General features: G+C 54.3%; 14 protein-coding genes across 14 annotated transcripts; 7 read left to right on the plus strand and 7 right to left on the minus strand.

Moving 5' to 3' along the window:
• Nucleotides 1–1,395: 1,395 nt before the first annotated feature.
• Nucleotides 1,396–1,989, minus strand: BU26DRAFT_510484 (uncharacterized protein; the record flags this gene model as incomplete). Its single annotated transcript, XM_033827236.1, has 2 exons — nucleotides 1,396–1,869; nucleotides 1,936–1,989. The coding sequence occupies 2 exons, from the start codon at nucleotides 1,987–1,989 to the stop codon at nucleotides 1,396–1,398; spliced, it is 528 nt and encodes a 175-aa protein (XP_033677659.1).
• A 707-nt stretch (nucleotides 1,990–2,696) lies between these two features.
• Nucleotides 2,697–3,264, plus strand: BU26DRAFT_570719 (uncharacterized protein; the record flags this gene model as incomplete). Its single annotated transcript, XM_033834054.1, has 2 exons — nucleotides 2,697–2,774; nucleotides 2,827–3,264. The coding sequence occupies 2 exons, from the start codon at nucleotides 2,697–2,699 to the stop codon at nucleotides 3,262–3,264; spliced, it is 516 nt and encodes a 171-aa protein (XP_033677660.1).
• Nucleotides 3,265–4,375: 1,111 nt separating this feature from the next.
• BU26DRAFT_510486 (uncharacterized protein) lies at nucleotides 4,376–5,782 on the minus strand (the record flags this gene model as incomplete). The annotated part of the gene is made up of 2 exons (XM_033827237.1): nucleotides 4,376–5,285; nucleotides 5,772–5,782. The coding sequence occupies 2 exons, from the start codon at nucleotides 5,780–5,782 to the stop codon at nucleotides 4,376–4,378; spliced, it is 921 nt and encodes a 306-aa protein (XP_033677661.1).
• Nucleotides 5,783–6,171: 389 nt separating this feature from the next.
• BU26DRAFT_510487 (uncharacterized protein) lies at nucleotides 6,172–6,828 on the minus strand (the record flags this gene model as incomplete). The annotated part of the gene is made up of 1 exon (XM_033827238.1): nucleotides 6,172–6,828. The coding sequence occupies one exon, from the start codon at nucleotides 6,826–6,828 to the stop codon at nucleotides 6,172–6,174; it is 657 nt and encodes a 218-aa protein (XP_033677662.1).
• Nucleotides 6,829–8,352: 1,524 nt separating this feature from the next.
• Nucleotides 8,353–9,175, minus strand: BU26DRAFT_129923 (uncharacterized protein). The gene is made up of 2 exons (XM_033819651.1): nucleotides 8,566–9,175; nucleotides 8,353–8,519 (listed from the first exon to the last, which is right to left on the minus strand). The coding sequence occupies exons 1-2, from the start codon at nucleotides 8,973–8,975 to the stop codon at nucleotides 8,444–8,446; spliced, it is 486 nt and encodes a 161-aa protein (XP_033677663.1). The 5' UTR covers nucleotides 8,976–9,175; the 3' UTR covers nucleotides 8,353–8,443.
• On the plus strand, nucleotides 9,176–9,887 carry BU26DRAFT_129922 (uncharacterized protein). Its single transcript, XM_033819650.1, has one exon. The coding sequence runs from the start codon at nucleotides 9,377–9,379 to the stop codon at nucleotides 9,785–9,787; it is 411 nt and encodes a 136-aa protein (XP_033677664.1). The 5' UTR covers nucleotides 9,176–9,376; the 3' UTR covers nucleotides 9,788–9,887.
• Nucleotides 9,888–10,222: 335 nt separating this feature from the next.
• BU26DRAFT_467025 (nod factor export ATP-binding protein I) lies at nucleotides 10,223–15,621 on the plus strand. The gene is made up of 3 exons (XM_033825246.1): nucleotides 10,223–10,617; nucleotides 10,680–13,724; nucleotides 13,791–15,621. The coding sequence occupies exons 1-3, from the start codon at nucleotides 10,507–10,509 to the stop codon at nucleotides 15,456–15,458; spliced, it is 4,824 nt and encodes a 1,607-aa protein (XP_033677665.1). The 5' UTR covers nucleotides 10,223–10,506; the 3' UTR covers nucleotides 15,459–15,621.
• Nucleotides 15,622–15,632: 11 nt separating this feature from the next.
• On the plus strand, nucleotides 15,633–16,398 carry BU26DRAFT_129937 (uncharacterized protein). Its single transcript, XM_033819652.1, has one exon. The coding sequence runs from the start codon at nucleotides 15,697–15,699 to the stop codon at nucleotides 16,306–16,308; it is 612 nt and encodes a 203-aa protein (XP_033677666.1). The 5' UTR covers nucleotides 15,633–15,696; the 3' UTR covers nucleotides 16,309–16,398.
• A 904-nt stretch (nucleotides 16,399–17,302) lies between these two features.
• BU26DRAFT_570726 (uncharacterized protein) lies at nucleotides 17,303–17,673 on the minus strand (the record flags this gene model as incomplete). The annotated part of the gene is made up of 3 exons (XM_033834055.1): nucleotides 17,303–17,367; nucleotides 17,418–17,473; nucleotides 17,531–17,673. 3 exons carry the CDS (start codon nucleotides 17,671–17,673, stop codon nucleotides 17,303–17,305), a joined length of 264 nt encoding a protein of 87 aa, XP_033677667.1.
• Nucleotides 17,674–20,210: 2,537 nt separating this feature from the next.
• BU26DRAFT_570727 (uncharacterized protein) lies at nucleotides 20,211–20,930 on the minus strand (the record flags this gene model as incomplete). Its single annotated transcript, XM_033834056.1, has 2 exons — nucleotides 20,211–20,405; nucleotides 20,460–20,930. 2 exons carry the CDS (start codon nucleotides 20,928–20,930, stop codon nucleotides 20,211–20,213), a joined length of 666 nt encoding a protein of 221 aa, XP_033677668.1.
• A 625-nt stretch (nucleotides 20,931–21,555) lies between these two features.
• On the plus strand, nucleotides 21,556–22,361 carry BU26DRAFT_570728 (uncharacterized protein; the record flags this gene model as incomplete). The annotated part of the gene is made up of 3 exons (XM_033834057.1): nucleotides 21,556–21,820; nucleotides 21,875–22,198; nucleotides 22,249–22,361. The coding sequence occupies 3 exons, from the start codon at nucleotides 21,556–21,558 to the stop codon at nucleotides 22,359–22,361; spliced, it is 702 nt and encodes a 233-aa protein (XP_033677669.1).
• A 354-nt stretch (nucleotides 22,362–22,715) lies between these two features.
• Nucleotides 22,716–23,327, plus strand: BU26DRAFT_570729 (uncharacterized protein; the record flags this gene model as incomplete). Its single annotated transcript, XM_033834058.1, has 1 exon — nucleotides 22,716–23,327. One exon carries the CDS (start codon nucleotides 22,716–22,718, stop codon nucleotides 23,325–23,327), a length of 612 nt encoding a protein of 203 aa, XP_033677670.1.
• A 525-nt stretch (nucleotides 23,328–23,852) lies between these two features.
• BU26DRAFT_129965 (uncharacterized protein) lies at nucleotides 23,853–26,283 on the minus strand. The gene is made up of 2 exons (XM_033819653.1): nucleotides 25,627–26,283; nucleotides 23,853–25,568 (listed from the first exon to the last, which is right to left on the minus strand). The coding sequence occupies exons 1-2, from the start codon at nucleotides 26,119–26,121 to the stop codon at nucleotides 24,066–24,068; spliced, it is 1,998 nt and encodes a 665-aa protein (XP_033677671.1). The 5' UTR covers nucleotides 26,122–26,283; the 3' UTR covers nucleotides 23,853–24,065.
• A 312-nt stretch (nucleotides 26,284–26,595) lies between these two features.
• On the plus strand, nucleotides 26,596–27,706 carry BU26DRAFT_524236 (uncharacterized protein). Its single transcript, XM_033830237.1, has 2 exons — nucleotides 26,596–27,044; nucleotides 27,103–27,706. The coding sequence occupies exons 1-2, from the start codon at nucleotides 26,788–26,790 to the stop codon at nucleotides 27,572–27,574; spliced, it is 729 nt and encodes a 242-aa protein (XP_033677672.1). The 5' UTR covers nucleotides 26,596–26,787; the 3' UTR covers nucleotides 27,575–27,706.
• Nucleotides 27,707–27,781: the final 75 nt, after the last annotated feature.

A 27,781-nucleotide genomic window follows, 5' to 3' on the forward strand; every position in this document is an offset into this window, starting at 1 on the left:
AGAGATATCTACGTCTCACGCACTGGAGAAATCGCTGCCGGAGGCATCGCGTAGCAAGGCCTCATCACGTGCTGCAGGACAGAATCGGCAACCTTTGGAGCAGTTTCCCCAGAAGCAACAATACCGAAGAGTCCGCTCCCTCCTGAAGGACAAAGGGATCGCAAAGAATGGCAAGGCTTTTGGATGACATAGATGCAATGATCTGCCAGCAGCGTATCCTGACGACAGGGCAAAGGCGAAAAGGAAGCCGACAAGAAACATACGAGAAGGAGGCGGAGGTCACAGTTCAGAGCCGGCGCGGAGGACAGAACCAGAAGCCCTTACGCTAGGGCTTGATATCGTAGTACCTGGAAGTAACAAACTCTGTAAATGATGCCAGACGTTTGTTCGGGAGTTAAAGGTCCTCATTTTCTTGCCAAACGAAGGTGCACCCCTTTAACTCCTACTCCGCAAATCATAATAGGAATGTGGACGTCTTTGGTCACCATAGGTGGCTCAGAACATTGAAAATATCAGGACGAACAGGATGCCATCTCTGCGCTCTTCTCGACTCCTTCGATACACAGTCAGTTCGCCTATGTTGACGCGAGGGGCGCGAAGAACGTTATTGAGGTCGAATGTGATAGGTCCAATTGGTACTGTCTCTGGGTGTTCACCTGGGGAAGTAGAAGGCCATCCCATTTCAAGGGTGTATCTCATGTATGGAGAAGCTGCCCAGACTTTCGATTCAACTCTATGTTGCACCCGAACAGATGTGACCGCAGTCCCTAGTCTGGCTCGGCAGTTAAGAGTGCGCTCAACGTTTCTGTCCCTGTGACTCGCCTGACATGGGGACTTTGCAATACATCCGCCGACTCGATCCCACAAGGGTCTCGGCTTACTGCGAACTCCTTGCGTGTCTCTCGCGAGGCCTTCTTCCGTCCAAGTAAAGCTCTTCTGAGCTTAGAAGGGGCATGATTTCCGGATACGACTGCTGACAAGACTTGCGGCACCTGGGTATTGCAGAACTTGAAGAGCATGTCACAGAGTCGCTTGGAGGGGAGCAAAGGCCTTTCGATTGTGTGCAAAGAGGGAAAGAGCTTTGGAAAGGGGTGGAGTATTATGAGTGTATCTATAGAAACGGGGATCCAAAGCCGACGCCTGAGCCTGAGACGGTAATCACTCTGGTATGAGGGAACAAGGCAGGCATTGACTCATTGGTATTACTTTGATAGTGAACGTGAGCATGGCCCAGAGGCATGGCCACGAGAGTGACCCTTCCCGACCCAATCTCCTCCAAAGGTCATTGTTCCCAGTGCGGACAAAGCAATACCTGAAGTCGGCTAGAGGAGCGCCTCGGTGTATGGGTAGACTACCATGAGATTAGTCCACTCATACCCGGCAGAAGCCAGCCTTCTAAGCCACGCCCTGACTATCATCCGTGTTGCCGTCCTTGTTCTCCCCCTTGAATACCTCAGCCGAGAGCTCGACAGTCTCAGTCGCCGGAGCGCCAACGAGCCAGGCCAAAACGTCTACCGGTACACCAGCGGCCACGCCTCGCTGACGAACTTCCGAGCTCGAGCGCAGGATGCGGCGATTGATCGTCTCCTCTTCTCGGAACTGGTCAACGCCAATCACGCCGATGGCCCACTGGAGTGGGAGGGTAACGACGGTCCGGCTCGCATTGTAAGCCTCGGGTGGCGGGTTGCGCGGGCGGTTGACGATGGCCTCGAGCGGGTCGTTTGCTGCGGGGAAGTCGTCGTGAGCGGGTGGAAACGTAGGAGTATAGAGCGCAGACGAGCGAGGAGGGGAGGCTTGAGGATCCGTTGGGGCGCCGCCACTGGAAGCAGATGTAGTAGGTGGATTGAGGGCGGCTGTTGGTCCGTTGAGCTACCACGCTCATCTTGCTAAATGCCTTTAGTGGCATTGAATGCTTTCGTCGTCGATCGCACTCACACGATTGCTGGCACCAGCCGTCAGAGACTGGCTTCCTTCTGACATACCCGCCATTTCCACGAGAATCGATGAGTAGAGGAGATTTTGGTCAAGGGAGGAGCAGTTGAAGATCGTGGAGCCGAGTCGAAGTCAGTATTGCTTGCAGCCTCGATTTCCGCAGAGTGGTAGTGGATACACCTTTGTATCTGGGAAAGAGATATAGAGAGCACCGTAAGTCTAAATAGTAAGCAATGTCGAGAACGGCGTGACATAGTATGCCTTGTCTAAACCTAAAATTTAGTGTAGGCTCCATTTCACCTTTGCTTTCTCAGCAACAAATACCTTCGCACTCGAAACGCAGCGTGAGCAAAACTTCCAAAGGATACTCGAAGTACTTTGTTGAAGCAAGCCGTCAAAGACAGTTGCCTGCGAAAGCAAACACAATTGCTTGCCTTGGTCACTTGGAAAGGAGCAAGAGCTCCACAAACGGTCACCTTGAGAATATAAAAGCTGAGCTCCAGATAGCCGAGAATGAGTCATTGTATCTCACTAGAAGTCCTTTACTAGTCTCTAATATTCCCATTTCGCTACGAATTATGGGTGAAGGGCAGCGTCGATAGCGGCTTCCAGGTCTCCCGAGAATTCGACCTTGAAGCCTATTCCTCTTCACCTTTCGCCAGACCCCGCCCGGAGAGGCGCAGTACTCTATATAATCAAGGCCCGCCGCGCTTCATTTTTTATATCTCCAACAACATCCAGACTCCCCACCACAGTTAGACAATATGGCCAGCAACAACACCACCTCCTCCTCCCATTCTCCAAGGTCTTCTCCTGAGCCTAGCGGCAACGAAGCCACCAACGTAAGTCTGGCGCGCAGAAAGCTTCGGTACTTACAGCCCTAACCCTTTCTAGAACGTCCAGGGCCACATCGATGCCCTCTTGTCCTCTCCGAATCCTCCCGCCGGCCAGACTTCCGCCCCTGGAGCTCTCGCCATCGCCAACCCCAACGCCGCTCCTGCCCAGCAGGCACCTCTACAACCCGGCCTCTACGCGCCGGACCCTGCTGCCCCTCCGCAGGTCACCACGCTCACCGACGTCGTCACTCGGTTGATGACTCCTCCTCAAGAACTCTACAACGGCGACGGCACCGTCACGCTGACGATCACATGGGCCGTGGGCGTCGCTGGTCCGGAGCGTTTCGAGCGCACGCCACTCGCCCGTCGCCATTCTCTCGTCCAGGATGACGAGCTTCGAGAGCGCGGCGTCGCTGCTGGGTTGAGCCAGGAGATCATGGATTGGCTACGCTCCGGCGACGAGACGCTTACGCTTCCCGAGAGCCACTTCAACTGAAGTTGGTAAGTTCATCATTGAGGGCTTTGCGTGGCTCAGGTACTAACGGATGTATAGCGTCTCTCTTCTCTACAAGCTTCGCATATGGCGTTTCGGTTGGCTCTGGGCTCCTGCAAAGGTGCCCCCTTGAAGGACAGCGATTCTTCGATATGTGAGCGCGGACGGTATATGGAAAACATAGCTTCTACCTTGATATATCGCAAATGGCATACTCTAACTCAATCCGCTTTTGCACACTGCGTAATGCCGTTGGTGAGCTACACGGATGGACGACTTCTGCCATACTTAGCAGCTTCAACGAGCCACGTTTTTACGTCCCATGCCTGGAAGTATAATCAAGGTGTTTGCTATCGCATGAGTTTGGTATAATGAGCCTACCAAAGCAAATTCTGCGAGCAATTAATTGTTGTTTCCTTACATCACGTGCATCTACGTTCACTGGTCCCTGCTCGCTGACATGTCTATCACACGGCATATCAAGGTAGACGGAGAATCTTGTTGAGGTAGATTGATTGAATGACTGCAAACTATATGCCCAACACCAAATAGACTATAAATTCATCTCGTGCTGCGATCCCTAAGCAGCAAGAGGGAGGTCTATGACCCAAAGCAAAGTGTGAAACCGAAATCCATAATCATCCGCCAAATCCAAAGGCAGGCCTCTGGGCCCCGACACTTGTTCGCTTCGGGGTAGCCCTGAACGGGGCTGGGGATATAGTGGCGTATACAAGATGGATCCGATTCGATGTTTTGACAATGATGAACCCGTCTTTGAGCACAGCTTGAAATGAGACGAAGGTGTCACCGTGGACATGGACTGACCAACGCAATCAAGAAGCTTTTTCTGCTGGAGGGCGAACTGGTCGTCAGGAAGCCGAAGCATTCCCGCAAGGACATGACCGCTCGGTTAGCAGCTTCGACTGAATGGAACTCGATGCGGAACGTGAAGCTACAGAATATCTCTCCACGAAGGCAATGGGGTTGCGGTGGGAGCAAAACGGTACCAGATTATTCCAAGACCGCGGGACTCGGATGAAGGGTCCAGGATCTGCCGTACAGCGAACAGTCGAACCGGAGGACAATCTGAGCCCGACCCCAGGAATCGGGCTGCTCAATACCTCCAGAAAGGTCGCGCGACGGCCGCCGGGAGCTCGATGGTATCTCCCCCCACACCATCCTCCTCAATCATCCACTCGATGAAGAGGGCGGGGACACCGAGGTTCGCTCCGAGGCGACGCAGCTGCGAGTCGGGCGTCAGCACGAGTCGTCCGGTGGTCGCTGAGCGCCGCAAGTCTCCCAGACCAATTCTGCTTTGTGCCCAGTCTCGGGTCAGTCGGAGGGAGCCATCGCTCCGGACGGCATTCGAAGGCAGGTCTCGGAGACGCGCGACGATATCACCAGCCGCGCTCCGCGGAAAGGTCTGCGAGTGGTCGGACCCTTGGCCCTCTATCGGGACGCGAGTGGCCGCTGGAGGCAGAGCCGGGCGCGGAGGGTGTGTGGGAGGCGAATGCAGGTAGTAAGCCTGAGGAGGGTCCGAAGGGAGCGTTGCGAAGCCGTCGAAGCGCCCCTGAGCGAAAGGGTTGGCCGGCGCGCGAGGAGGAGCTGTCGGTTGTGCTGGAGGATCCGGGCGCGGAGCGTAGCTGCCGCCACGGAAGACTCGGCCGCGACCTCGAGGGCCGCGAGCAGAGCCTCGGTGACCGCCACGTGATGGAGTAGCGTTCGCCCGATTGTCCTGACGAGCTGTGCGAGGGCCAAAGCCACTGGGTTCACCTCGCAGGAAGGGATTGTCGTCCTCTCTTGCTTGCAGTCCGCGAAAATGCACAGGGAGCTGCGCTCTCTGATTACCCGTGTTTCCCTGTTGGTCGGACATTGTAGTGGTGTCGCCTGGGCTGCTGAGGGCGCTTCGGCTATCTGGTCGACCAGGAATGGACGTGGAAGGGGCGGAGGACGGAGTCGGACGTTTAGTCTTAGGTGTCCCTCCGCGCTGAATGGGCGTATTGGAGGATTTCGTTCTCAGGGTGCTGGGTTCGTTTGTTCGTGTCCCGTCGCTAGCTCGAGGAAGCGTACGAGGTCTCTGATGCAGTTGAGGAGAACGTTAAGCGTAGTTGAGGCAGAGGGTAACTAAGTGGAGCACTCGCGCAAGAAGGTGGGTAGAGAAGGAGCGAGCCGTCGCCCTGGTGAAGCAAGCTTGCCGTTTGGCGGGCCCAGCGTGTCGACGTCACTTCGAAACCATACGTGCAAAAACATCACCACCACCATAGACTCTCGCTAGACACCATGTATCGGCGTCCAAATTTCATGCCAGTAGTCCTGAATAAAGGTGCAAAAATATTCTACGAGTCTCCCTTGGGTATTCTGAACATAAGGAGAAAAATGCAAAAAAGAATTATTTAGGCCTCGAACTCAGGTCGCTACTTAGTAGCGGAGGCTTATGAGTAGATTTTTGGATACAAGATTGGGAATCTAATTGCAGTGCAGGCGTATATGAGTAATGAGATTATACATACCTTGAGTCCATCTTGGAATCGATTCGTTTGTTTGAGCGGAGTAATGGGTACTGACCGCTAAGCCATGGCTTGATTTTGTTAGAAGTGATTGATATTTAATTAATATATATACAACAATTTCCTGTTGTGCGGAGCCAAAAGGCGAAGTGAGAGCTCGTTTCTGCGGTGGGGGGCGTTTGGCCTTGTTTACACCATTACTGACGAGGGGCCGCTTCACTCATTATCACAGGGCTGGATTGGCACGTTTTATTTAATCTTATGGATCATAATATGGACTTTGTGCTTCATATTCCACAGAATACATGGCTAGCTCTATGCTACCCTCAGAAATCTATTGCCTGCCGAATCTCTCTCCAAACCACCCACTCATCTTCCACTGACCTCCTCTCCTTCCCTCAACTCACTTCTTCTCCTTATTGCTCATTGCTGCATTGCGCAGCGTCACCAACGGGATCCGCAACTTGTGCTCCCCATTCGCACCCGCCAGCCACTTCATGTAGAGGTCCGGCAGACCCAGCTCCCTACCGCGCTCCAACAACTCCGAATCCCTGCGCAGAATCACGCGTCCCAACTGGTGGCTGAACTCCAGGTGCTCCTGACCGCTATGCCGCATGCACCTGACGACGAAGGGCAGGTCGATTGTCGCCATGCCCTGGTGGTCGACGCCCCTGTACGTGATGCTGAAGCCCGGGCTCAGCAGCTCGTTCACAATCTCTTCGACTGACTTGCGAGGAAGGGCAGTCTGCGGCGTCAACTGGGTGGGGGCTGCGGGCGCGAAGGCGGCGGCCTGCGGGTTGAGGGTAGACGGTTGCGCGCGTTGTTCTGCTGGGCTCAGGATGCCGTATCGAACTTGCTCGGCCTTTGTGTACTCGGAGTATGCTTTGTTCGGCGGCTGCGGTGCTTCATTCGGGTTCCTCGCGGATTGGTCAACCCAGTAGAGGACCGGGTTTCCATTGACTTCGTTCGGCGCGCCGTACGGGACGTATGATGCTGTTGAATTGACCGCCTCGTCGATGTCCTTGCCTAGAATGCCCTTGATGCTGATGTCGTCCAGCATAGTGTATGTAGTGACGGCGATGAGATCGGGAGGGGTGTGAATGCGTGTAAGACGTTTGTGGATGTCGTGATGCGGTCTGTGGTGTTAACGGCGAAGAAATTCTTCCGGAGTGAGAAGAATATTCGAAGTCGGGTTATAGAGCGGCTGACAGCGGCTTGTACGCTCTCATTCACTTCTCACGATATCGCAGTGAGCGAACAATGCAGCCTTCCAATCTAGAAGTTGCCGTGCATCGTGCACGAGAAATGTGATACAGATCTAATAGTTTGGAGCAATGGCCCATCTCCTCGTTTGCTTGTACAATGGGGCAAAACGAGAGGTCATGACAGTTCGAGATCCCGCCTACCTAGGTATGAAGCAATCTCGTCGGGGGAGACAAGAACATCGACATCACGACTACTGATACTCATGCCGGACAAAAAGAGCTAGGGCTCTCGAGGACCCCTGGGAGACAGTGGAAAGCTCCAATCCAACATCTAGGTAGTTACCCGCCGACAACACTTAAGCCCAACGTATTGACCAAAGACCGCATCCTCTGCGGCCGGCATCAAAGACCTCCCTATAACCGTGGGGTAACGCAGGCACAGTCTCTCCGATGGTCGATGCAAGGAAGCCGAACCGGCGGACTGTCTTCGTCATATACACGGAGATTTCAAGATAGCCAAATGGACGTACAGCTTGAAGATATGTACATACAAGAACGGCCAAGACCAGTACTTATGTCCGACGCAGTAATGGCTGTCGTTCTGGAGCCTCGCCAATTCCAAAATAGTCATGAAACCTTTCCGGCATGTCCCCATTGATAGGTTGAATTTTAGAAGAGTAGACCATCTACGCAATGTGACAGTTCAAAGTTACTGTGTAGTAATACGTGTCATGGGTCTAAATGTCTTACCCATGATCGTGTGTAAATGGCGGGCGCTCACCCTAGTGTTAGAATACCGAAGAACTGACTAGATTGGAAGCGAAGATTGTGGTTGCGTTCTCGGTACTAGGGAGGAGCCACCAGTCCTCTGGAATGGATGGGCTCGTGTAGTTACTAGATAGATGGACGAACACACTGATAGCGGAGAAGAGAGCGAGGATAGAAACTACCACGAAATGCATGTTGAAATTGCGAGTCGCCGGCGTTACGGTACCGAAGGCTGTACATCGTGCAGTAGGGAACCTTTTATGCGCACTTCAGATTCCTTTACGCAGCCCTTGAGGAGGATGTCCAGGAAGTGGTGTATTGCGGTAGAATACTCGGTGGAATCCTTTCCCGGTCGTAAAGAGCGAGTAGATTGCCACGGGAAGAGATTCCCCTTTCTTGAAGATCGAGATACAGCGCTGAAGCATATTCAAAGGCCATAGCCCACGACAGTCTTGAGGATAGGCCCTTAAAAGCAGTACAGACAATAATAAAGAACTTGCAAAAGGAGCATCAGATTGCATAATCGCCTGAAGAAAACAGCCTTGACAACGACTGGCCTCACGCGCTCTTCTTCGCCAAGCCGCATAGATAGTAATATGGCAAAGATCCTGCGCTACAATCCCGACAACAGGAGCGATAGTGTGATGATTGGAAATTCCTCAAGCCTTTCGTGCAAGAGGTACTGTATATCAAAATGCACTCCTAGCCGTTATGTGCAGAACCGTTCATCCAGTCGATCGACCACTTCGGTAGATGATCTTTCTCCCAAATATGAAGACTTCGGTTCGATTAGCTCCTGAAATAGGCCGTATCACTACACTTACAAGAAAGACCAGGGCCAGACACCGTACGCTCCCCAGAGAAGACCATCCTTATGGAGCTCAAGAGCGTTCAAGGCACCCCTGTACCCCTCCATACATGTTTCGTTGCTTAACTTGGTGGCAGGAACAGCTAAGCTATATGGGAAGTTCGCCGCCACAACGAGATAATAAGTGGAGGTAGTAGTGTTCCTATACCACGGGTCGTAGATTCCCCTCGAGGCAGGAAGAGAATCTCTGTTCCCGAAATCTTTAAAAAGAAAGTGGCCGCAGATTATCCATGCAGCTGTGTTCTCCAGTTCGGGAGGGAACCTTAATCCCGTGGAGTTAGAACGGTCCGTGAGAGTGTCGGACGAGAGGTTGAACGCATTGGCAAGGGTCGTGGAAGCAGCGGCGAATGCGAGCGCGAAGCGCATGTCGACAAGAAACAGTGAAAATTCGGTTGTATGACAGAACGGCTGAGGTTGGCGGTGGTATAGAAGACGCTGGTGGCATGTAGGACTATTATATAGCCAGAAGAGATGACTACGTGTCTCGATGTTTGAAAGGACACCGTGTGCGGCGCTGTGTTCGAGGATGATACAAGGGGTGCGGTGTTACCCTAGATCTCCGGCTCTGTATAGTCTAGGCTGATAGGTTTCAGACGGAAATTGGGCATGCCCATGGGAGCTGAGGGGTGATAACCTTCCCGGCTTTGTATGGGTCCGCCTGGGGGTCTTCAGGGAAGGAAGCAGAGGCGGCCAACCTTGTAGGGGCATCGAACTCGTCGTCTTTATTTTAGCGAGCCTGATGGCCTTCGTATAGGAATCGAAAGCGGATGAGGGCGAAGCATCGCTTCTTTGTTATGCCAAGCTGTGTTGTTGCCATTGTGAGGTGTAGGTCGTTCTTTCCGCGATGGATGAAGAGATGTTTACCCTCCAAAATCTTTGCCCGTTCAGAGCCGTTTTTTCTTCCACCACCACAAATCAGTCTCCTCTCTTCAAGTTTCTCCTCGGCTTCCAAAAATCTTCCATTACAATCTCCAATTCCAATCAACACCATGAAATTCTTCACCGTTTTCTTCACGATCTTCAACATCGGGGCCGCCATCCCAATCCCCGATGCCAACAGCAAGATCCTCCTCGGCGTCAATATCGCCATTCAAATCCACGATGACCACGCCAACAATCTTCAATGCCCTTCGCCTAGCGGCGCTTCCTTCTTCGGACAGCAATGTCCCGCCATCTAAGGTCGATGACGCATCTCCAACGCCGTTTCTGAAGCCCTTTCGAGGCGCAGCAGCAGTTCCTCTTGTAAGCGAGCTCTTGTCCCTCGCGACTTATTCCTCATTAATACTGAATAGGGCTCGGCATCTGGGCATCCTCGGCGTTGGGATAGCAGTCGCGCGTTCGCTGGGGTAGCGAGGTGGAGAGGGGTCGCAGTTTTGGACATGCATTCAGCAGAGCATACCGGGGCATCAGTTATCGAAGGAGACCAGGAGGATATTGGAAGACATGGAGGGACAGATCTTTGGGCGATCGGGCAAGGTTCGCGGTGCGCTTGCAACCGAGCCGTTGGAGGCGTCCCGGCTATCGGGTGGCAGACGCCAGGCCGGAAAGCCACAAGCGCCTCTCCGTCATCCCAGACGCGGGCGAACTCGGCCCCGACTCCACGCATCGAAGACGTCGACAACTGCTCGGAACGCGCATCCGTTTGATACGATGAGGGTCCCAAGCTGCAATTCACTCTTTCCTCCGCCTCATTCCTTCATAGTTACCTTTTCGTGTGCCCCGTTTGCCCATTCCCTTATTGCGACGTGAACCGCGCTATCTCGAGAGCATGCCGCAATCCTTCGCCCGTTGATTGAGATCCCGTAGTACTGGGGAACGTGGCTGTTGCCACAGTTTTCGAGGTCCTACAGCTCTTAATCCCATTTCCCGCGCCCCATTGCGGACCTAGACAGCCGTCATGGCCATCTTCTCGCAGACATGGACGCTCACGAAGAAGACGCTGATGGTGGTCTTCGTGCGGCACTGGTTCTTCACGAGCATACGCGCATTCTGGGCGCCTATAATCTTCGTATGCGACCTATCCCTCCCAGCCCTCAAATCCGGATCATTTGCTAACCGTGGCGCCTGCAGATGTTCTTCATTACCTACGCTAAGAACTTCTTCGTCCCGCCCTCAGAATTCGGTATCGGATCGCCCACGCCCCTTCGAAGCTTCGAAAACGCGCTCGGCGCCGCGGCCGGCAACCGCAATACTGTCGTCTTCGTGAACAATGGACATACCGGAGGGGATATCGAGAGAGTTATTGGGACCCTGACTGATACGGTCCGCGGCGCTGGGAAGATTGCGCAAACGGTAGAGCAGGACGTCGACCTTCTCACGACATGCGCGAGCTCTCTAAGGGGCGCAAGTACTTGCTTCGGGGCCATCAGCTTTCATTCGTCGCCAACGGAAGGACAAGGAGGTGGCTGGAACTACACACTCAGGGCGGATGGAGCATTCGGAGAGCGGATATACGTCAACCAGGAGGACAACGATATCCAGATCTACATACTGCCTTTCCAGAACGCTGTCGATAGGGCGATTGTGTCTCTCAACGGAACCAACTTCCCCGCTACGATCGACGAATATCCGTTTACCGACAAGACACAGGAGGAGCGAGATGAGAAGATACGGACGCTGTATATGGGTGCTCTGATCGATATCATGGCAGTGGCAATCTACATCGGCGTTTGCGGCGTCACATACCAGCTCACCGGACAGATGGCCTCGGAGCGCGAAGGAGGCATCTCGCAGCTTGTAGAAGCCATGTCACCTGCGAAGCGCCCATGGCATACACAAGCTGCTCGTCTTCTGTCGAACCATCTCGCCTTTGATATCATCTACCTCCCTGGATGGGTTATTATGGGCATCATTATCCGGCAGCTCGCTTTCAAGACTACGAACGTGGGCATCATGATCATATACCACATCCTGGTTGGTGCGGCATTGACGAGCTTTTCCATCTTCGGCGCCAGCTTCTTCCGCAAGGCTCAACTGTCCGGTATCACCATGGTCATCATTCCTATCCTGCTGGCGATCATCGCGCAGGTTGCAGGTCCCTTCAACACCGGCGCTGTCGCCGTCCTGAGTCTACTGTTCCCGTCAATGAACTACGTGTGGTTCATCGTTTACGTAGCGCGGTTCGAGCGCGTCCTACAGCCGACCAATCTCGTCGAAGCGGCGCCTGACTACAAGAGCCACGTATGGACGCTTCCTGGGATAGCCTTCTGGATTTTCCTTATTGTCCAGACCCTGGTGTATCCTGTCCTCGGCGCTTTTGTTGAGCGGTGGCTTTACGGCACCGTGTCAAAGGACCGAAAAGTGTCGACTTCTTCTCCTAACCACTCCATCATTCTCTCGTCCTTCTCGAAGCATTGGACGCCAAGCTGGTTCCGCGCAAAAGCCCTGTCGAAGATCGGTATCAAACCCCCGGAGACCGTTTTTGCCGTCAATGACCTTAGCATCAAGGCGCGCCGGGGCCAGATCATGGTTCTTCTAGGAGCCAATGGCAGCGGGAAGTCGACCACCCTGGACGCCATCGCCGGCTTGAACACGATTACAAGCGGCTCCATCGAGATTGACGGCACCGGAGGCCTCGGCCTATGTCCACAGAAAAACGTCATGTGGGACGAGCTCACAGTCTTCGAACACGTCCAAATATTCAACCGACTGAAGACACACCCTGAGGGTGCCACGGATGACAAGGAGACCATCAAGAACCTCATTAGAGCCTGCGACCTGGGACACAAGATGAAGGCGCAGTCGAAGACGCTATCGGGAGGTCAGAAGAGGAAGTTGCAGCTTGCGATGATGTTCACGGGCGGAAGCAGGGTATGCTGTGTTGATGAGGTTACCTCTGGCCTCGACCCTCTCTCGCGCCGCAAGATTTGGGATATCCTTCTCGCAGAGCGTGGCGACCGCACCTTCCTGTTTACCACGCATTTCCTCGACGAGGCTGATGTGCTTGCTGACTACATTGCCATTCTCTCTCGCGGTAACCTCAAGAGCAAAGGTACATCGGTGCAGCTCAAGCACGAAGTAGGCGCAGGTTATCACGTCACTTATCCCAAGGATACCCCAATCACCCCCAGTAACGGAGTGCGTAAGCCCGCTCCTTCTGAGGCCATGATACAGTATTGGTTCCCCGATGCTCTTGCAGCCACCAAGTTCGTCGACGACCTTCGCCAGCATGGCGTGAAGAACTACGATATCGTCGGTCCCACGCTAGAGGATGTGTTCCTGGCGCTCGCAGAGGAGATCAAAGACCTGCACAATCTTGACTCGGGGGAGCCTACGCCCGCCGACGCGCCAAAGGATGCTGATCTTCTCTCTCGTCCCACGTCCGAGCAGAACTCTGAGGCCGACAAAGGTCCGCAGATGTCGAAGGGCTTGGGTACTTCGATGCCCAAGCAGACGCTTATCCTAATTCAGAAGCGCTTCACAATCCTTCGTCGGAACTACTGGCCCTACGTGTGCGCTGTCCTCATTCCTATCGTCGCAGCCGGTCTCGTCACGTTGTTCCTGAAGGGTTTCGAGGCAGTGGGCTGCGATCCCGGAGATGCAGCCAATGATCCAGACGTGTTCTCGCTCGCAAACGTCGATGTCAACCCATTGATTCCCATCGGCCCTTCTAGTCTCATCGACGTCAGCATTCTCGCAGAGCGCTCCGGGCTGAATGAGTCTGCGTTCCATCTTGTCAGCACGCTGGATGAGTTCAACGACTTTATCCAGGCACGATTCCACAACGTCACGCCGGGCGGCTTCTTCCTCCAGGAGAACGCCCCGCCACTTATGGCATACCTCGGCAACGGCGGTATCATCGGAGGCTTGGTGACGCTGGCCGCTTTGGATGATACTCTTACTGGCATTCCGATCTCGACACAATATCAGCAATTTGCCGTACCGTTTGCTCCTGGGATGGGGAAGACTTTGCAGCTGATTCTATACTTCGGCCTAGCGATGAGCGTGTATCCTGCTTTCTTCGCATTGTACCCGACTGTGGAGCGTTTGAGGAAAGTGCGAGCATTGCATTACAGCAACGGAATCAGAGCGGCGCCGCTGTGGTTGGCGTATCTGATTTTCGATTTCTGTTTCGTCGTTTTGATTTCCGCTGTCGTCACCGGAATCTTCGTTGGGGTAAGTCGGAACACTTGACGTTAGAGTTGGTTTGTCTCTGTGCCTAGTGCTAACTTTATTCTCTAGGCTTCCTCCGTATGGTACAATCCCGGCTATCTGTTCGTTATCTTCTTCCTCTACGGTCTGACCTCGATCCTCTTCTGCTACATAATCTCCATCATTGTCACCTCCCAGCTCGCCACCTTCGCTTTCGCGGCCGGAGGTCAAGCCTCTCTCTTCCTTCTATATTTCATCGGATACATGTCGATCCTCACGTACTCTCCAGCATACCGCATCGACAGCGACATTGAGATCTTCCACTTTGCTTTCGCAACCATAACGCCCTCTGGCAATCTCCTTCGGACAATGCTCCTCTCGCTGAACTCCTTCTCCCTGCTCTGCGACGGCAGCCAGATAAGGGCCTACCCAGGGGATATTAACGTGTACGGCGGACCTATTCTGTACCTGATCGTACAGGCCATCATCCTCTTCATCGCGCTGGTATGGTGGGATTCCGGATACAGACCGCCGATCTTCAACCGTTCCAAGTCACGCCAACGCCACTCCGAGGAGGACGTTGACCTGCTCGACCCTGCCGTCGCCCATGAGATCGCTCGTACCGAACAATGTAATGATAGTCTCCGTGTTCTTCACCTGCATAAGGAATTTGGCAATAACCACGCTGTTAACGACATGACCTTTGGTATCCCGCAAGGCCAGGTATTCGCTTTGTTGGGACCCAACGGAGCTGGAAAATCGTCCACTATCTCTCTCATCCGCGGCGATATCCACCCCACCACTAGTATCAACGGCGGAGGCGACGTTCTCATCGAAGGTATCTCGGTTATCTCAAAGCGCGCAGTAGCCCGCGGCCATCTTGGTGTATGCCCCCAGTTCGACGCCATGGATACCATGACCGTCACCGAGCATCTGCACTTCTACGCTCGCGCTCGGGGAGTCCCCGATCTAGAGTCTTCCGTTAACGCAATCTTGGCTGCTACTGGCTTATCTCGCTTCCAGACCCGACTCGCGTCGAAACTTTCCGGTGGTAATAAGAGGAAGTTGAGCTTGGGTATCGCGTTGATGGGGAACCCTAGCGTCTTATTACTGGATGAACCGTCTTCCGGTATGGATGCCGCAGCCAAGCGAGTCATGTGGAAAACGCTTCTCGGTGTCGCGGCGCCTGGACGAGCTTTGCTGATTACTACGCATTCAATGGAAGAGGCGGATAAGCTGGCTACGAGAGTGGGCATCATGAAGAGGAAGATGCTTGCGCTGGGCACTGTCGGCGAGCTGGGTGACCAGTACGGTGATGCTTTTGTGGTGCAGATGGTGCTCAAGTCTGCGCCGGAAACGACTACGGGGGAGATGGACGCCGTTAAGGAGTGGGTGAGGCAGAAGATACCATGCGTACAGATGGACAAGTGGGGTTCGAGGGGTGGAGGACATGGCCAGCTGCGGTTCAAGGTGCTCAAGGCGGCTACATCCCCTCACCACCATTCTCCTGAGAAGAACGGCTCGACTGTCCAGGAGATATCATCGATGTCCAATACCGACGACATTGGCGGCATTCCCGGTCTTATCCAGCTGCTCGAATCTCACCGCAACGAAATCGGGCTCGAGTACTACTCCGTCTCTCCCACGACGCTGGATGAGGTCTTCCTAAAGGTCGTCGGTGAGGAGGAAGAGGAAGACGGGAAGAAGAAGAATAGGATTGGGAAGTGGGGATGTTGGGGACTTTGCCGTGGAGCATAGGGTAAAGGAAGGAGGAGGAAGGGGAGAGAAGGCGGGATAAGGAAGTCTAGAGGCTTCTGCGTGTTTTGGCTGAGTATGATCATCGTCATGCCTTGCGGCTGGATATAGAGAGCATAAGTGGTCGGATATACCCATGGTACATACATAGATGAATCAAACCCCCTTCAGCTTTCAGCCTGCGTGCGGGATTCCTCTGTGTCCTGCTCGCTTTAGGTATTCCGAATGTCTTCGACAAGCGATGCGTACCATTTCGACGGGCATCCTTCGGCACATTCCTTTCCAGTATTACGAACGCTTCCTACAGCACGATAACTTCGGCTCCAGTAAACGCTCTTCACCATCTCCTCGCCGCCAATTCAGATTAGGTAACCGGCAGCCCTTCAACGGGCAATCCCTTCGGCCTCAGCTAGTGTCCTCGGCTACAACCATCCCGCTTTACTTCTGCTATCCCGGTGGTTTTCAAGAGACAATACCTTCCTCCGAACTCAGCCAGCGTCCCAATGGCGTATCGTGTATCTATGCTCGCTTCGCGTATCCAGAAGGTTTCCAAAGCACAATCCCTTTGTATCGACGAACGTTCTTGACCACGTCCCCGGACTTCACTTCACTCATCCAGAAGAGCTTCGATACGCAATTGCTTTCATATCCATGGGCAGATATCCATAGGCCGCTTCACGTAGCCCGAAGGCCTCCAAGAGACAAAGCAGATGTGAAGTATTATATTCTATGCCGTCTACCCAACAATGGCCCGCGGCAGGCAGTCCTTCCCCGCCGTAGTCGTCGTCGTCGTCGTCGTCTTCCTCCTCCTCCTCCTCCTCCTCTCTCCTGTTGTCGTGGCGGAGCGATCTGAGCCCCTCGGCGGGCTGTGGTTGGGCAGCAGCATGCTACGAGGGCGGACACGGCGGAACTGAGACGAAACAAGCGCTCATCGGTGACGGGTATGCCGCAGCCGCCGTGCTGCGGCAGTGACCCAGGCGCGGAAGCGGCCTAAGTTCCATGTGTTAGCCCAGGATCATCTAGGACAAGGTGATGGTGTTGGTGGGAGAGGAGTGGGTTACGTACGGAGCGGGCTGCGGTCGGCGCGGACGGCGGCGAGGCGCTCGTGGAGCTCGACGCTACACTACAGTTAGAAGAGACCGTTACTGGCTACTGAGGCAGGTCTTACTCGTCTATGGCGATGGCCGGCGGCGGGCCCCTGCTGGGCGTCGGCGGCGGGGTGTTGCCCATTGGGCGCGGAAGCAGCTGGGTGACTTGGCCCTGAGGGCCGACGACGGCGACGTAGAAGGCCGTGAGGCCGCCTTGTGTGGACATGTTGGCGGCGGTTGGTGGTGTTGTTGAGGATGTGGAGGTTAGGGAGTCACGCTGTGTGATTTGGGGTTAATAGCAAGCCTAGGTGAAGGGCAGTCGGGCAGTGAGCTCTCTCTCTCCGTGAGAGATTGGATGTAAACAATGGCAAACGACAACAGCATGGCGGTGACGAGGTGAAAGAGACGGCATTGCCCTTGCGGAAAGCCTTTAATGGCTTCTGGGTCCGAAGATTTAGAGACAGGCAAGCAGTCGTTGTAGATTTCTTGCGGACGTGTCTTGGGAGAGTTTACTTGCGGCTCACGTTCATAATCTAGGAGGTCTTCAAGGGATAACGCGTGAGTGTGAAGAATTATATTCTATACATGATGGTAATACAAAAGTCTATCCTTCTATCCCAATATGGCCCTCGGAGGGCGGCCGGCAGCCACGACGTTGGAGGGGCTGCTCGGCGACGGTGATGCCTTGCGGCGGGCTATCTCCTATTCATTCAGCCTCCTGGTGTACTTCAGAGTATATCGTAGGAATACGTACGGCGTTCAATGGCTCGGGAGCCAGACAAGGATCCATCTGAGCCAGAGGCTCAATCCGCCAACCAGGCGGCCTATATCTAAAGTCAGCTCCTGTATGGTAGCCAGCAGATGTTGTACTTACGCCAGAGCGGCGGAGGGGCGGCGACCTCGCCCTCGAGGAGCGCTTCGAGGTCGCGGCTAGAGTCACAACTCGTTAATATTCGTCACCATGCCACAGCACACCAAACTTAGTACAGGTCATTCATCGGGCGTAGCCCGGCAACAGGAGAGGCTGGAGGGGCACGAAGCCCATGAGACGGTGGTGGCGCGGGGGCCGGTGGGCGCCGTGGGGCGGTGTCGGGCAGTCGTGCCCGTCCTGGGACGTTCGTGTTGGTCATGTTGTGGATGGTAGAAGAAGAGAGGGTTGGGGAAACTGGAGGAATTTTATCACGTAGTGTGATCTGAGGTGAAGCATAGCGGGCACGCAAACAGCTGGCCGTTAAGGCCAACACCACAGTGAGCGGCGGTGAGAGCTCTACGTCACCGATGAGCCGCCTTCATGTTGGGCCGGTGTAGAGGGCGATGATGAGCTGCGAGGAGTCACGGCGGCTTTTCAGCGATGAAGACGGCGGATGGTGGAGATGCCAGACGGTGAGGTCCTAAGGGAGCCACTGAGGCACTAGCTACCAGCGGACTGCAGTGATGAGACGGGAGATGACAGCAAGGGCGAAAATCTTCTTCTTCCTCAAGCATCCAGCAGCGCCGGACAACTCAATGAAAAAGAAATGGCAGAAAACAAAAATTATGCCGGTGAGTCGCCGCAGCAAACTCAAGACCCGAACCAGACCCGCGTAGTGCAATGCAGCTGATCCAAGCTGATAGGCGCATTGTGGAGCGCGCCTATCCCGACCTTGACAGGTTATGGCAGTCCTGTCAAGTGGAGGAAGGGGGGAAGTACGTGGAGAGGAGAAAGGGACGTGGGAGGGGCGGGCTTATATAGGTTTTGGGTCTCGCTAGCGGCTCGGCAGCTCGTGGGTCATGTGACTGACCCGCGCCTCATTCGGCTGTAATTTGCGGTGTCGTCATCTTCCAGAACGTTCTCCAGCCGGGGTCCAAGGAACAGGACGTTGGCGGGTGTTTACGTCGGTCAGTGAGGCGCCCGATGTTGACGAACGGCTATGCGCGGCCTCAGACACTTGTCGAGGGCAGCAAAAGACGGCATCTGCTTTCTCGCACTTTCAGCAATGCCAGAGACGCTGAGCGGAAGAGATTGAGCATGTTGTGGAACCGTAGGCGATCGAATAGAGATACTTCTTCCTCAACCAGTCACCAGCGGCAACTAAGTCAATGAAAAAGAGAGCTCGCGTCTGCTCGAGGTAGTGCAATCTAGAGACGATCTCAGTCAGTCAGCTGTAAGGTGGGGGAGGAGAAGAACTTACACGAGCGACACGAGGGCCGTTCAAGGGGTTTACCGTTAGGTTACCCACCAAGAGGGCCGGGTTCAAAAAGTAAAAAAGAGTCTCTACTCTCCTTTCCGGAGAGCCTCGAGTCTCTGACGCCACACCCCGTGAAAAAAAAAAAAAAAAAAGCAAAAGAAGAATCAAAAATTGTCCCGGTGTGCCGTCGTAACGACCAACTCCGACCGCCCTGCGTGCAATGACGATCAGGAGTGCGACACTGGCATTCAAGAGCGCCAGTGGCCCCCGAGTGGGCCCCGTTTTTTAGACGAGGCAGTTGTGATGGAGAAAAGAAAAGAAAAAGGAGCGGGGGAGGGAGGGGGTTATATAGACGGCAGGCGGGCACTAGCGGCTGGGCAGCTCGTCGCTCAGGTGACCGCAGGTGACTGAGCTTGGGCCAGTGAGCGGCAGGAAGGTGGTCTAATTAGCTGGATGTGTTGATAAGAGGCCGCGGAGCCGGTGGCGAGCTGCTGGAGACAAGCAAACGGCTATGGTGGTGAAAGGGCGGATCAGTTCGCAACGATTTGCTCATTGCTGACGGCAGTTTTGTCTGTTTTAGGCTTGAGCATCACCAAAGGAGTGCTACAGGCTATGGCGAGGAGAAACTGGTGGTCGACAAGCCTTTTGGCGTAAACAGCTAGCAAATCGAGTGGTGTTGATGTTTTTGGAACAGTCCGCGATAATTAGCCTGGCTCTCACAGAATCCACGATTCCTTTAGGACCCTTGCGCCGCCAAGAGTAACGTATATGTGGCATAGTCCGGAATTAGCCAACAGAGTGTGTAACTGACGGTGATGGTAGAGAAGTTGAGAACCCACATGCAATCATTGGCAAGTTTCCGGTGGCTTCTTCTCCTCTAGCAGATGTCTGAAAGCTTTCTGGCGAAATTGCTAGTAACGTGTAGCAAAAGAGAGCAAAGAGCAAGCGACTAGGTGTATAGATACCTCAATGGTGTTGATGGTAGTGACTTTGAGAGCCGCCTCGCTCATTGACCAATTAATCAACAAACAAGTCTCCCCACCTAAGCATCCAGCAGCGTAAAATGACTAAACGCAAAAGTGGAAAGAGCCAAAAGGTAGCCAACAAAAAGAAAGTGCCGAGCGGCGTGCAATCCAGGACGGCAGGCAGAAGGTAACAGCTCCTGCTGGGTCATTCATTAGCGCGCCCGACCCGGTTTGAAGGCCCCTGATGGTTGAGAAGATCTCCTAATGACTAGCGGCGAGATTGCGAGAGCGTGAGCCTAGGCGGTGGGTTGGGCAGTGACAAGTTTGTGCCTGTTCGTGGGTGGAATTTCAACTTCAGGCACGCTGAATGAAGAACTTGCAATCAAGTCTTTACATGCAGGCCATTCAAATCATGACTTTTCATTCATCAAGCCGCACGAAGTCGAGAATTCGAACTCCGTCGCGACAAATGTACTCCACTACCTTTCCCCACCATCGACCACGATATCATCCATATTTCCCCTTTTGCTCAGTCTACTCTTCCGGCGTAATCCCAATCCGTACCACGGCGCCACTGAGGCAACAGTCTTCCGTGTGGTCCTTATCAAGCTTCGGGAACCGCATTCCCAGCTCCTCCCGGTCGATGACCGCAGCGATTTCCGCATCGACCTCGATGGTCTCGACATTCGGGCAGACGGAGAAGAGAAGAAGGTACATCGAGATGACCGTCTACGAGTACAAGCAATTAGCGCCAATCCATGACAGGGGAAAGGGAGACTATACCTTGAGCGGAATGCGCTCCAGCTTGCCTCCAAATAACACGAGCTGCATCTCCAACGCCTCCGCAGCCTGCTCCGGGGTGGTCTTCTCCTTGTCCCCATCATCGTCCTCATCGCCCTCATCTTCCGTGAGCAAGTTCTCCACATCCACGCCCAAGAACTCCACAACGCCAGACTCGATGATTCCATCTTCCGGCAGCTGGAACTTGATGAGCCCACACTGCTCTGCAAGTTCGCGGTTGCCGTACACGGCGCGGAGGAAGCGGGCCATCGCGCCGTCCGAATAGGCCTCGTACATGGAGAAGTCGAACTCGGACGAAGGGTCTGGAGCGGACGAGGCGCTGTGGCTGGTGTTTGGCTGGCCCATTGTGTTGGGAGTTGTCTCGGGCTCGGGTGTGGGGAGTTGGTTCCTGGTATTTGGTATGCTGGAAGTGGAGGTGGTTTGGGGAACGGAGGTGCTGCTGGGTTGAGTCATTTTTGGCGGCGGAGTGAAAGGTGAATTGGAAGACGGGACAGAGGTCAGAGATGAGGGACAGGTTGGGGAAGAATACGGTTTGAAGAGCGAGGGCGCTTGATATAGACCATAATGTTTCCCATATTCATGCTTGTACGGACGATGGTTTGCGTATTTGCCTAGGAAAACAAGTAGGCAAACTGGCCTTGATGTCCTCGCAATCGTCCAGAATCTTCCTCGCAACTATCTAGCGAAACCTTATAGCAAGCTACATCTCTAACAAACATCAGCGTCAGCGTCTCTTCCAGAATCTCCCTCGGTTCTCCTAGCTGGATCGTCGGTAGTGGCTCTCTGATGAATTTGAGACTGAGGTCGAAGTCTTGGTGAACGCATCCCCGCTCCATGAGCTTCGTGTCGTCTCCAATTTCTTGATTCTCTCCCTTACCCTAGCCCAGCACGTGTAAATGTGGATCTCCGGACAATACGTATGCCTTCGCCGCTTCAGAATGTCTGATTCTCTTTCCACAGCGTCCAGCTGCATAAGTCTCTCGCCCTATCCTAGCTCATCAATCAACTGACCGAACGGCAGCTCATCAGTATCATTTGCTACAAGCCTATACCAACTCAAACTCCTCCTTTCAGCAAAATGGCAACCTCTTCTCCTCCCACCACCCCCTCGTCCTCCACCGCCGCGCTGTTCTCCACCGTCACAATCTCATCACAACCCCGCGGCAACTTCATCTCAAAGCTACCGGGAGCCCTCAGCGGCTTCGTAGAGAAGATCCACCTAGAAACCGGGAGCGCGCTGAAAGCGCGAATTCTCAGCTTCCACCTGCCCGCCACCAACCTGGAGCAGTCAGGCCTCGTGGAGAAGCTGTTCAAGGCTCCGCTAAGGGGTATCGAGCAGCGTGGTACGTTTGCTTCTTCCCTCCTGGTTGCCTTAAGCATACACTAACCGTGGACAGGTCTCTACTCCAACAATCACTTCGAGGAGCCAGCCAAAGCATGGCGTGCGCCCGCACACTGCGTCGAGACGAGGAACACGTTCAGCGATCTCCTTGAATTGGAATCTACGACAAACAAGTCGAGCGCCGTCCCAATCGACCAGTTCTTGCCGGTCTACATCCTCCTGCTGAGCGTCTGCACAGACGTCGAGTCTATCGAGGTGCCGGCGGACTGGACCGACGAGTTCTCGTTGCAGAATGGATACTTCCCAAAGAGGAGCAGGGGGCTAGGCGGACCGTGGAAGGTGGCAGGATCCGTTTGGGGAAGAACCCGGAAGACATCAAGTATGAGGAAGAGGAAATCTCGGAGCCTAAGCTGGCTGATGAGGAGAGAGGGGAGCGGTCGATGGGGTTGGAGTACGCTCTTGTCATCTTGTCTGAGTCTGGCGTTGGAGTTTGCCCTGGGTCGGTCGTCGAGTGGGAGCCAGAAGATAGAGGCTGGAAGTAGCGAGGATTGCTTGAAGGATGGCGTGGGTTCGTCGAGCTACGCAATACAAGCTCTTCGTCTCATTCCTGATACCGCGTTCTGTTATCCTACTGCCTGCCTGTGGCTACCAGCTGTCCGCAACTCCTCATCTTACAATGCGGACTTCTCTAGTCCTCATCCACATGACGCTGCAAGAAACAATGGGAGAAGCCAACAGCAGACCCGCCTCCACATTGTACAGTACACGTCACAATCCCTTCAGCCCACTCATAGTGCACACACAACACCAATTCCAACCCTCTATATCACACCCATCCCAACTATCCTTTCCACCGTCAGAACCATCCCCTAGAACCATCCCTAAACTACTACAAAATGCCCTCTCTAACCAGCCTCCTCCACAAGCTCCTCTGCACCCCTAAACCCTCAGCACGAGACCAAGCCTACGCTCACATCGCCTCTCTAGAACGCCAGGCAATCGCGGACCTCCAATCCGCCCTCCACACCGTCCTCTCCCACACCTCCGGTCAGCTAACCAGCACCTGGACGTGCCACGCCTGCACCTACCGCAACGCCATCATCCTTCTCCCCGGGGAGCACCCCCTCGGAATCCTGTCCTGCAAGTACTGCGCGCACGTATGCTGCGATTCGTGCAGCACCAACTCGCCACTCCTCAAAACGTACTACACCGAAGGCGCAGAGCTGCGCTTGCGGGACCGCGACTACGGCGAGCTGCCGTATGTTGTTGTTTGCAGGGAGTGTGGCGTGAGCTGGAGGGCTGTTGCGACGAGTGTAGTGGAGAAGGAAGGGGATAGGGAGCTCGTGAATTGGGGCTTTGGGAAGCGGAAGTGTGTTTGTGGCGCTAGGCCTTCGATTTGGAAGTCGTGGATTGGGTTTCGCGTGAGGGAGGGGCAGCGGGTGGAAGGGGATACGGGGGCGCTATTGAGCGTCCTGACGGAGAATCTAAAGCGCGGCGTAGCTGAGTAAGGAATGTTGAAAGGTGGAGAGGAAGTTACAGAGAAAGACATCGAAGAAATGGAAGAGAATAGATCAGCACAAGCTGCTTGATTTGAAGACTTGTAAATGCACAAATATTAAGTGATTTTGTATGGTGTGGTGGACCCTATGTACGGTAAGCCGGATGAAAAGCTACTACCTAGGAAGACATGAACCCCGAAACCATATGCGAGAAGAAGCCCAAAATCTAGTCATGACATCCTCCCATGCGTGTATGCTTTTGCCCCAAGTACGCTCCCGAATGGTCATGTTTCTTCATTTATACCATAGATTTCCATCGTGAATACCTCCGAATCGTATGCTCGAAGATGATAATATAAGCGTCTAGACCAGCTAGGCATGTCTATACTTCCAGGAAGGCCGATTTTGTGATATGCGTAGGTCCTCGTGGTACATTGTAGGAAAGTCGTATGCGTGAAGCGGGTATCGTAAAACGTGGAGATGCCTAAAGAGGCTGTTATGTTGCTGGAAGAAGCCTTCGTGTCTCGAAATCAGCGTTGTGTATTACGAGCCAAATCACTCGCCAGTGAGCTCTAGCATGTGCGAAAGGATCTAGGAGAGCGGAGTGTATGCTTTTGATGCCTGTCAGCACCGAAACTGATCGGGGCTGGGATGGAGCGTGGGCCCGGATGAACGGCCTGAAGAGCAAGTGGTAGCCGCTTCTCCCCAGAGAGCGAAGCGCGTCGAATGTACTGGGAGCTCAGGCAATCAGAAGAGCCCATCCTGGTCGACAGTCCTTCCAGGGGTGATCGTGCCCTCGGGTTCTTCCTCGTAAACCGACAAATTGCCCATTCCCTGCTCCGCCACCACATATTCGTTCATAAGGCTCGCCTTATCCCAGTCCTCGCCACTCTGCCTCCTGCCACTCTGCAATGTATGCCAGCTATCGTCCTCCTCCAGCTCCTCGTCATCCTCCCAAAGGTCCTGCTCGACCCCGCTCAAGAACTCCCACGTAGACGCCAGTATCTCTTCAGTAGGCAAGAAGTAATTCAGCGATTCGTTATCCTGGCCCGCGCAGTCACTCCACGCTTCTAGAATCTCGAGACATGGGAAATGTGTGAGGAGAGGGTGAGCCCAGGCGCGTACGATGTCTTCTTCGAGCTCGGGATCGACAATTTCGGAGGCGGATTGCGAAGATGAGGAGACGGTGAAGGTGTCGCTTGCTGTCGAGAGTACGGTTTCAGGACGGGAGATGGCGAGGTGCGTGAGGCGAGGGAAAAGGGGAGAAATAAGGGTCCGGGAAGATGAAGCGGAGGATTGGCTGACATCCAGGTAGCTAGAAGCGGCGGATAAAGAATTCGAGCCAGAGGAGTGCTGAGAGCTTGGTGTAGTCGGAGGAACGTATGCGGGAGTAGAAGGGCCGGGCGTAAGTTCTCCATTGATCAGAATCTGCGGGACTCTATTAGGTACAGGTAAGCTTGGAAGCTGAAACGGTAGTCGAAGGCGGAGCACTTCGAGCTCGGGACAATGTGTGCCTAAGCTTTGGAGAGCTGTCATTTCAAGCGCAGTTGCTGTAGCCGAATGAAGTTTCAGATTGAGGTTTCGCAGATGCGGAAGGGCCCTGCAAAATTCGTCGAACTCTTGGGCTGAGATGCCAGAGGCATCAATCGCAGATGGCTCCGCGGCGAGAAGGTTGATATCTTCCATCTTCGGGCAGGCCTCTGCAAGCTTGACAAGAGCTGGCCCAGGTACGGTAGGACACGCGGAGTTGGAAGGGAAGTCTAACCCCATCAGGCCAACGCCGATCTTGAGAAGACGGAGCTCATGGCAATGTGACAGCTGCGCAAACAGATCTTCGAATATGGTGTAATCTGAGTTCTGCACGGGCTGATTCGGTATACGGCCAATATCGAACTGCAGTTCCTCGATGAGGTGAAGATGGCTAGGGAGAGCGGTGGCAACTTCTGGGTAGCACATGATCCAGAGACGCTTCAAAGAAGAGAATGGCGACGGAAGCGCGTTGAGCCCGGATAGCAGCGGCAGTAAAGAGATTCCAGGATCCAGGTCAATCTCGAGAGCTTCAAAGCCTGGGCGCTGGCTGAGACGGACGAAGAGGTCATCCTTGTCAAGGAGATTGGTAGATTTGACTTCAACACTTCTGATAGTCGGTATCGCATCTAGGTGGTCGAATAGAGAGTTGGCATGTACCGGGTCGTCGTCTGGTATAGTATCAGGGCCGATGCGGAAGCTCTTGAGATTTCTGCACTGGTTCTGCGCACGTCAATCGCGGTCCAACCTTTGTATCCCGGCTGATGAAGGGCCGACTCACAAAGAGCGCCGGAAGCACGGTTTCCGAGAAGTACTTTGAGTCTGCGCTTTGGTACCCTGACAATTCTAGTTCCTCCAGCCCCGCATGCAGCATCGACGCGAACTTGGCCCCGTGTCTCTGGAAATCGACCTCCAGCTCCAAGCTCTTCAAATTTGGCCACCCTAAGCCGTCCAGGTAATCCAGGGGTTCCGGATGGCCCGGCGGCGGGCTCAATGAGAAGACTCGCTGTACTTTGTTGGCGTAGTATTGTCGCCGCTCCGGAGACATGTTTCTCAAAGCGGGAAGATGCGGATAGCGTTTCCATAGGATCGAAGTTCCCTCGTCCGCGAAGAGCTTATTCACAAGGATCGACGGTACTAGCGTAGGCCGGAACTCCAGGAACTCTACAGGTTGATCTGGTCCATACTGTCGCCGGTCCTTGTATTTCATGTCCGAAAGATGGTGCAGAATTGTTGAAACGATGTGGCGATCAGTCAGGGCCGTCGCCGCGGCCATGTCGGATGAAGGAGCGACACCCGCGACAGCAGCACGGCGGAGAAGACGGAAAGACAAATATTGGAGTAAGAACAGCCGGCGAACGAAAAGGAAAGAGTGCGATTGGGAAATCTAGACGCAGGCCAGAACCGCAGTCATCTGGGAAGAACCTGAATCTGGCGATAAAGCCCTGCTACGCAGCTACGCAATGCGACCAGGGTCCGTGCCCGGGCGGCGAGAAGGATCGCCAGGGGTGCGATTGAACCGAAGAGCCTCTCATCGTCGTCTCTGGCCCTCGACCTGCAGCAGACGAGATGATCGCTTTGGCTGAGACGAGATTGATGGATGGCAGTGGTTCGCCGTTTCTGTGCTACAGCGCCACCGTCGCCGATGCTGCTGGCCTCGTACCAGAAAAGCCACCCGCTTAATCATCGCCCTAGCTTTCCGCGGACGACCCGTCGGACGTGCATCTCTGCAGCATCAGCCCCCACGACGCTCGATTCCGTGCGCAATTCGGATGGGATGCGCCTGCGCGGCGGAGTTAACGCTCCTGCTAGAAAGATAAAGAGCTGATCCGTCCTGCGATTGACTGACACTCATAGTACTTACCCTCATCATAGACACAGCTCTCATATCGCAGACCCTACCGGAATCCTCATCCTGCGAAGTACCCGATCCCGCTCCGCAATGCATCTCATCCTCACAGGCGCGACCGGCCTCGTCGGCTCCGGCGTGCTGCAGCAAATGCTCGTCAACGAAAGCGTTACGCGCATCTCCATCCTCAGCAGGCGGCCGGTCAAGATGGTAGAAGGGCACGAGGACAAGGCGAAGGTCATCATACACAACGACTTCAAGAGCTACGATCCGGCGCTCCTGGACGAGCTGAAGGACGCTCAGGGGTGTGTGTGGGCGCTGGGAGTGTCCCAGAACGATGTGAACAAGACGTGCGCCTCCCATGCCGCATTCTCCCGCTGAGGACTCCATACTGATGGCATGCTGTAGCGAATATGTCGAAATAACGCACCATTACCCCCTCGCCGCCGCAAAAGCCTTCTCAGGACTCCACCCCGACTCGCCGTTTACCTTCGTCTTCGTATCCGGCGAAGGCGCGACGCAGACCCCGGGCATGTTCACGCCTATCTTCGGACGCGTGAAAGGGCAAGCCGAACAATCGCTCTTCGACTTCTACAAAGCGACCCCGAACTTCAAGCTCTATAACGTGCGACCGGCGGCCGTGGATTGGCGGCACCATCCCGAGATCCACCCCTTCATGCCGCAGCAGGCAGCGTACAAGAGCATGCTAATCACGCCGATTGACGCCGTGCGAAAGAGCATGATCACACCGACAAAGCCGCTGGGAAAGACACTAACGGAGCTGGCGATGAGCAAGGGAGGGCCATTAGAGGGGAAGGATATCAGGATGGAAGGGACCCTGCTGCCTAATGTAGCTATCAGGAGGATGGCCGGACTCTAGCTAGATAGGCGATACTCTGGCTTGGAGATACGCTTTGGAGTCTAGGCACGATTGAGCGTATTCTGTGATACCTTTGGCAATTTAATGTAATCCAATGTTCCCGCTAAGCACATCAATCCTTGCTGAATGCCTCGTGGTTCTTTCCCGTCTCACACTTCAGCATGTTCGCATTCTCTGGATTATTACTCCACTGCCATATGCAATACC

Source organism: Trematosphaeria pertusa (assembly GCF_010094035.1).
Source record: "Trematosphaeria pertusa strain CBS 122368 unplaced genomic scaffold BU26scaffold_19, whole genome shotgun sequence".
In the NCBI taxonomy this organism is placed as follows: domain Eukaryota; kingdom Fungi; phylum Ascomycota; class Dothideomycetes; order Pleosporales; family Trematosphaeriaceae; genus Trematosphaeria; species Trematosphaeria pertusa.

Bases quoted from the DNA above. Each gene is read 5' to 3' on its own strand.
- BU26DRAFT_129923 (XM_033819651.1), bottom strand. From the start codon at position 8,975: ATGCGCTTCGCGCTCGCATTCGCCGCTGCTTCCACGACCCTTGCCAAT. The intron at 8,520-8,565 runs GTAAGTGTAGTG...ATCGAACCGAAG, and splicing joins GTCTGGCCCTGGTCTTTCTT to TCTTCATATTTGGGAGAAAG.
- BU26DRAFT_129922 (XM_033819650.1), top strand. From the start codon at position 9,377: ATGAGGGCGAAGCATCGCTTCTTTGTTATGCCAAGCTGTGTTGTTGCC.
- BU26DRAFT_467025 (XM_033825246.1), top strand. From the start codon at position 10,507: ATGGCCATCTTCTCGCAGACATGGACGCTCACGAAGAAGACGCTGATG. The intron at 10,618-10,679 runs GTATGCGACCTA...TGGCGCCTGCAG, and splicing joins TCTGGGCGCCTATAATCTTC to ATGTTCTTCATTACCTACGC. The intron at 13,725-13,790 runs GTAAGTCGGAAC...TTTATTCTCTAG, and splicing joins TCACCGGAATCTTCGTTGGG to GCTTCCTCCGTATGGTACAA.
- BU26DRAFT_129937 (XM_033819652.1), top strand. From the start codon at position 15,697: ATGCGTACCATTTCGACGGGCATCCTTCGGCACATTCCTTTCCAGTAT.
- BU26DRAFT_129965 (XM_033819653.1), bottom strand. From the start codon at position 26,121: ATGGCCGCGGCGACGGCCCTGACTGATCGCCACATCGTTTCAACAATT. The intron at 25,569-25,626 runs GTGAGTCGGCCC...TGACGTGCGCAG, and splicing joins CCGTGCTTCCGGCGCTCTTT to AACCAGTGCAGAAATCTCAA.
- BU26DRAFT_524236 (XM_033830237.1), top strand. From the start codon at position 26,788: ATGCATCTCATCCTCACAGGCGCGACCGGCCTCGTCGGCTCCGGCGTG. The intron at 27,045-27,102 runs GTGCGCCTCCCA...GGCATGCTGTAG, and splicing joins CAGAACGATGTGAACAAGAC to CGAATATGTCGAAATAACGC.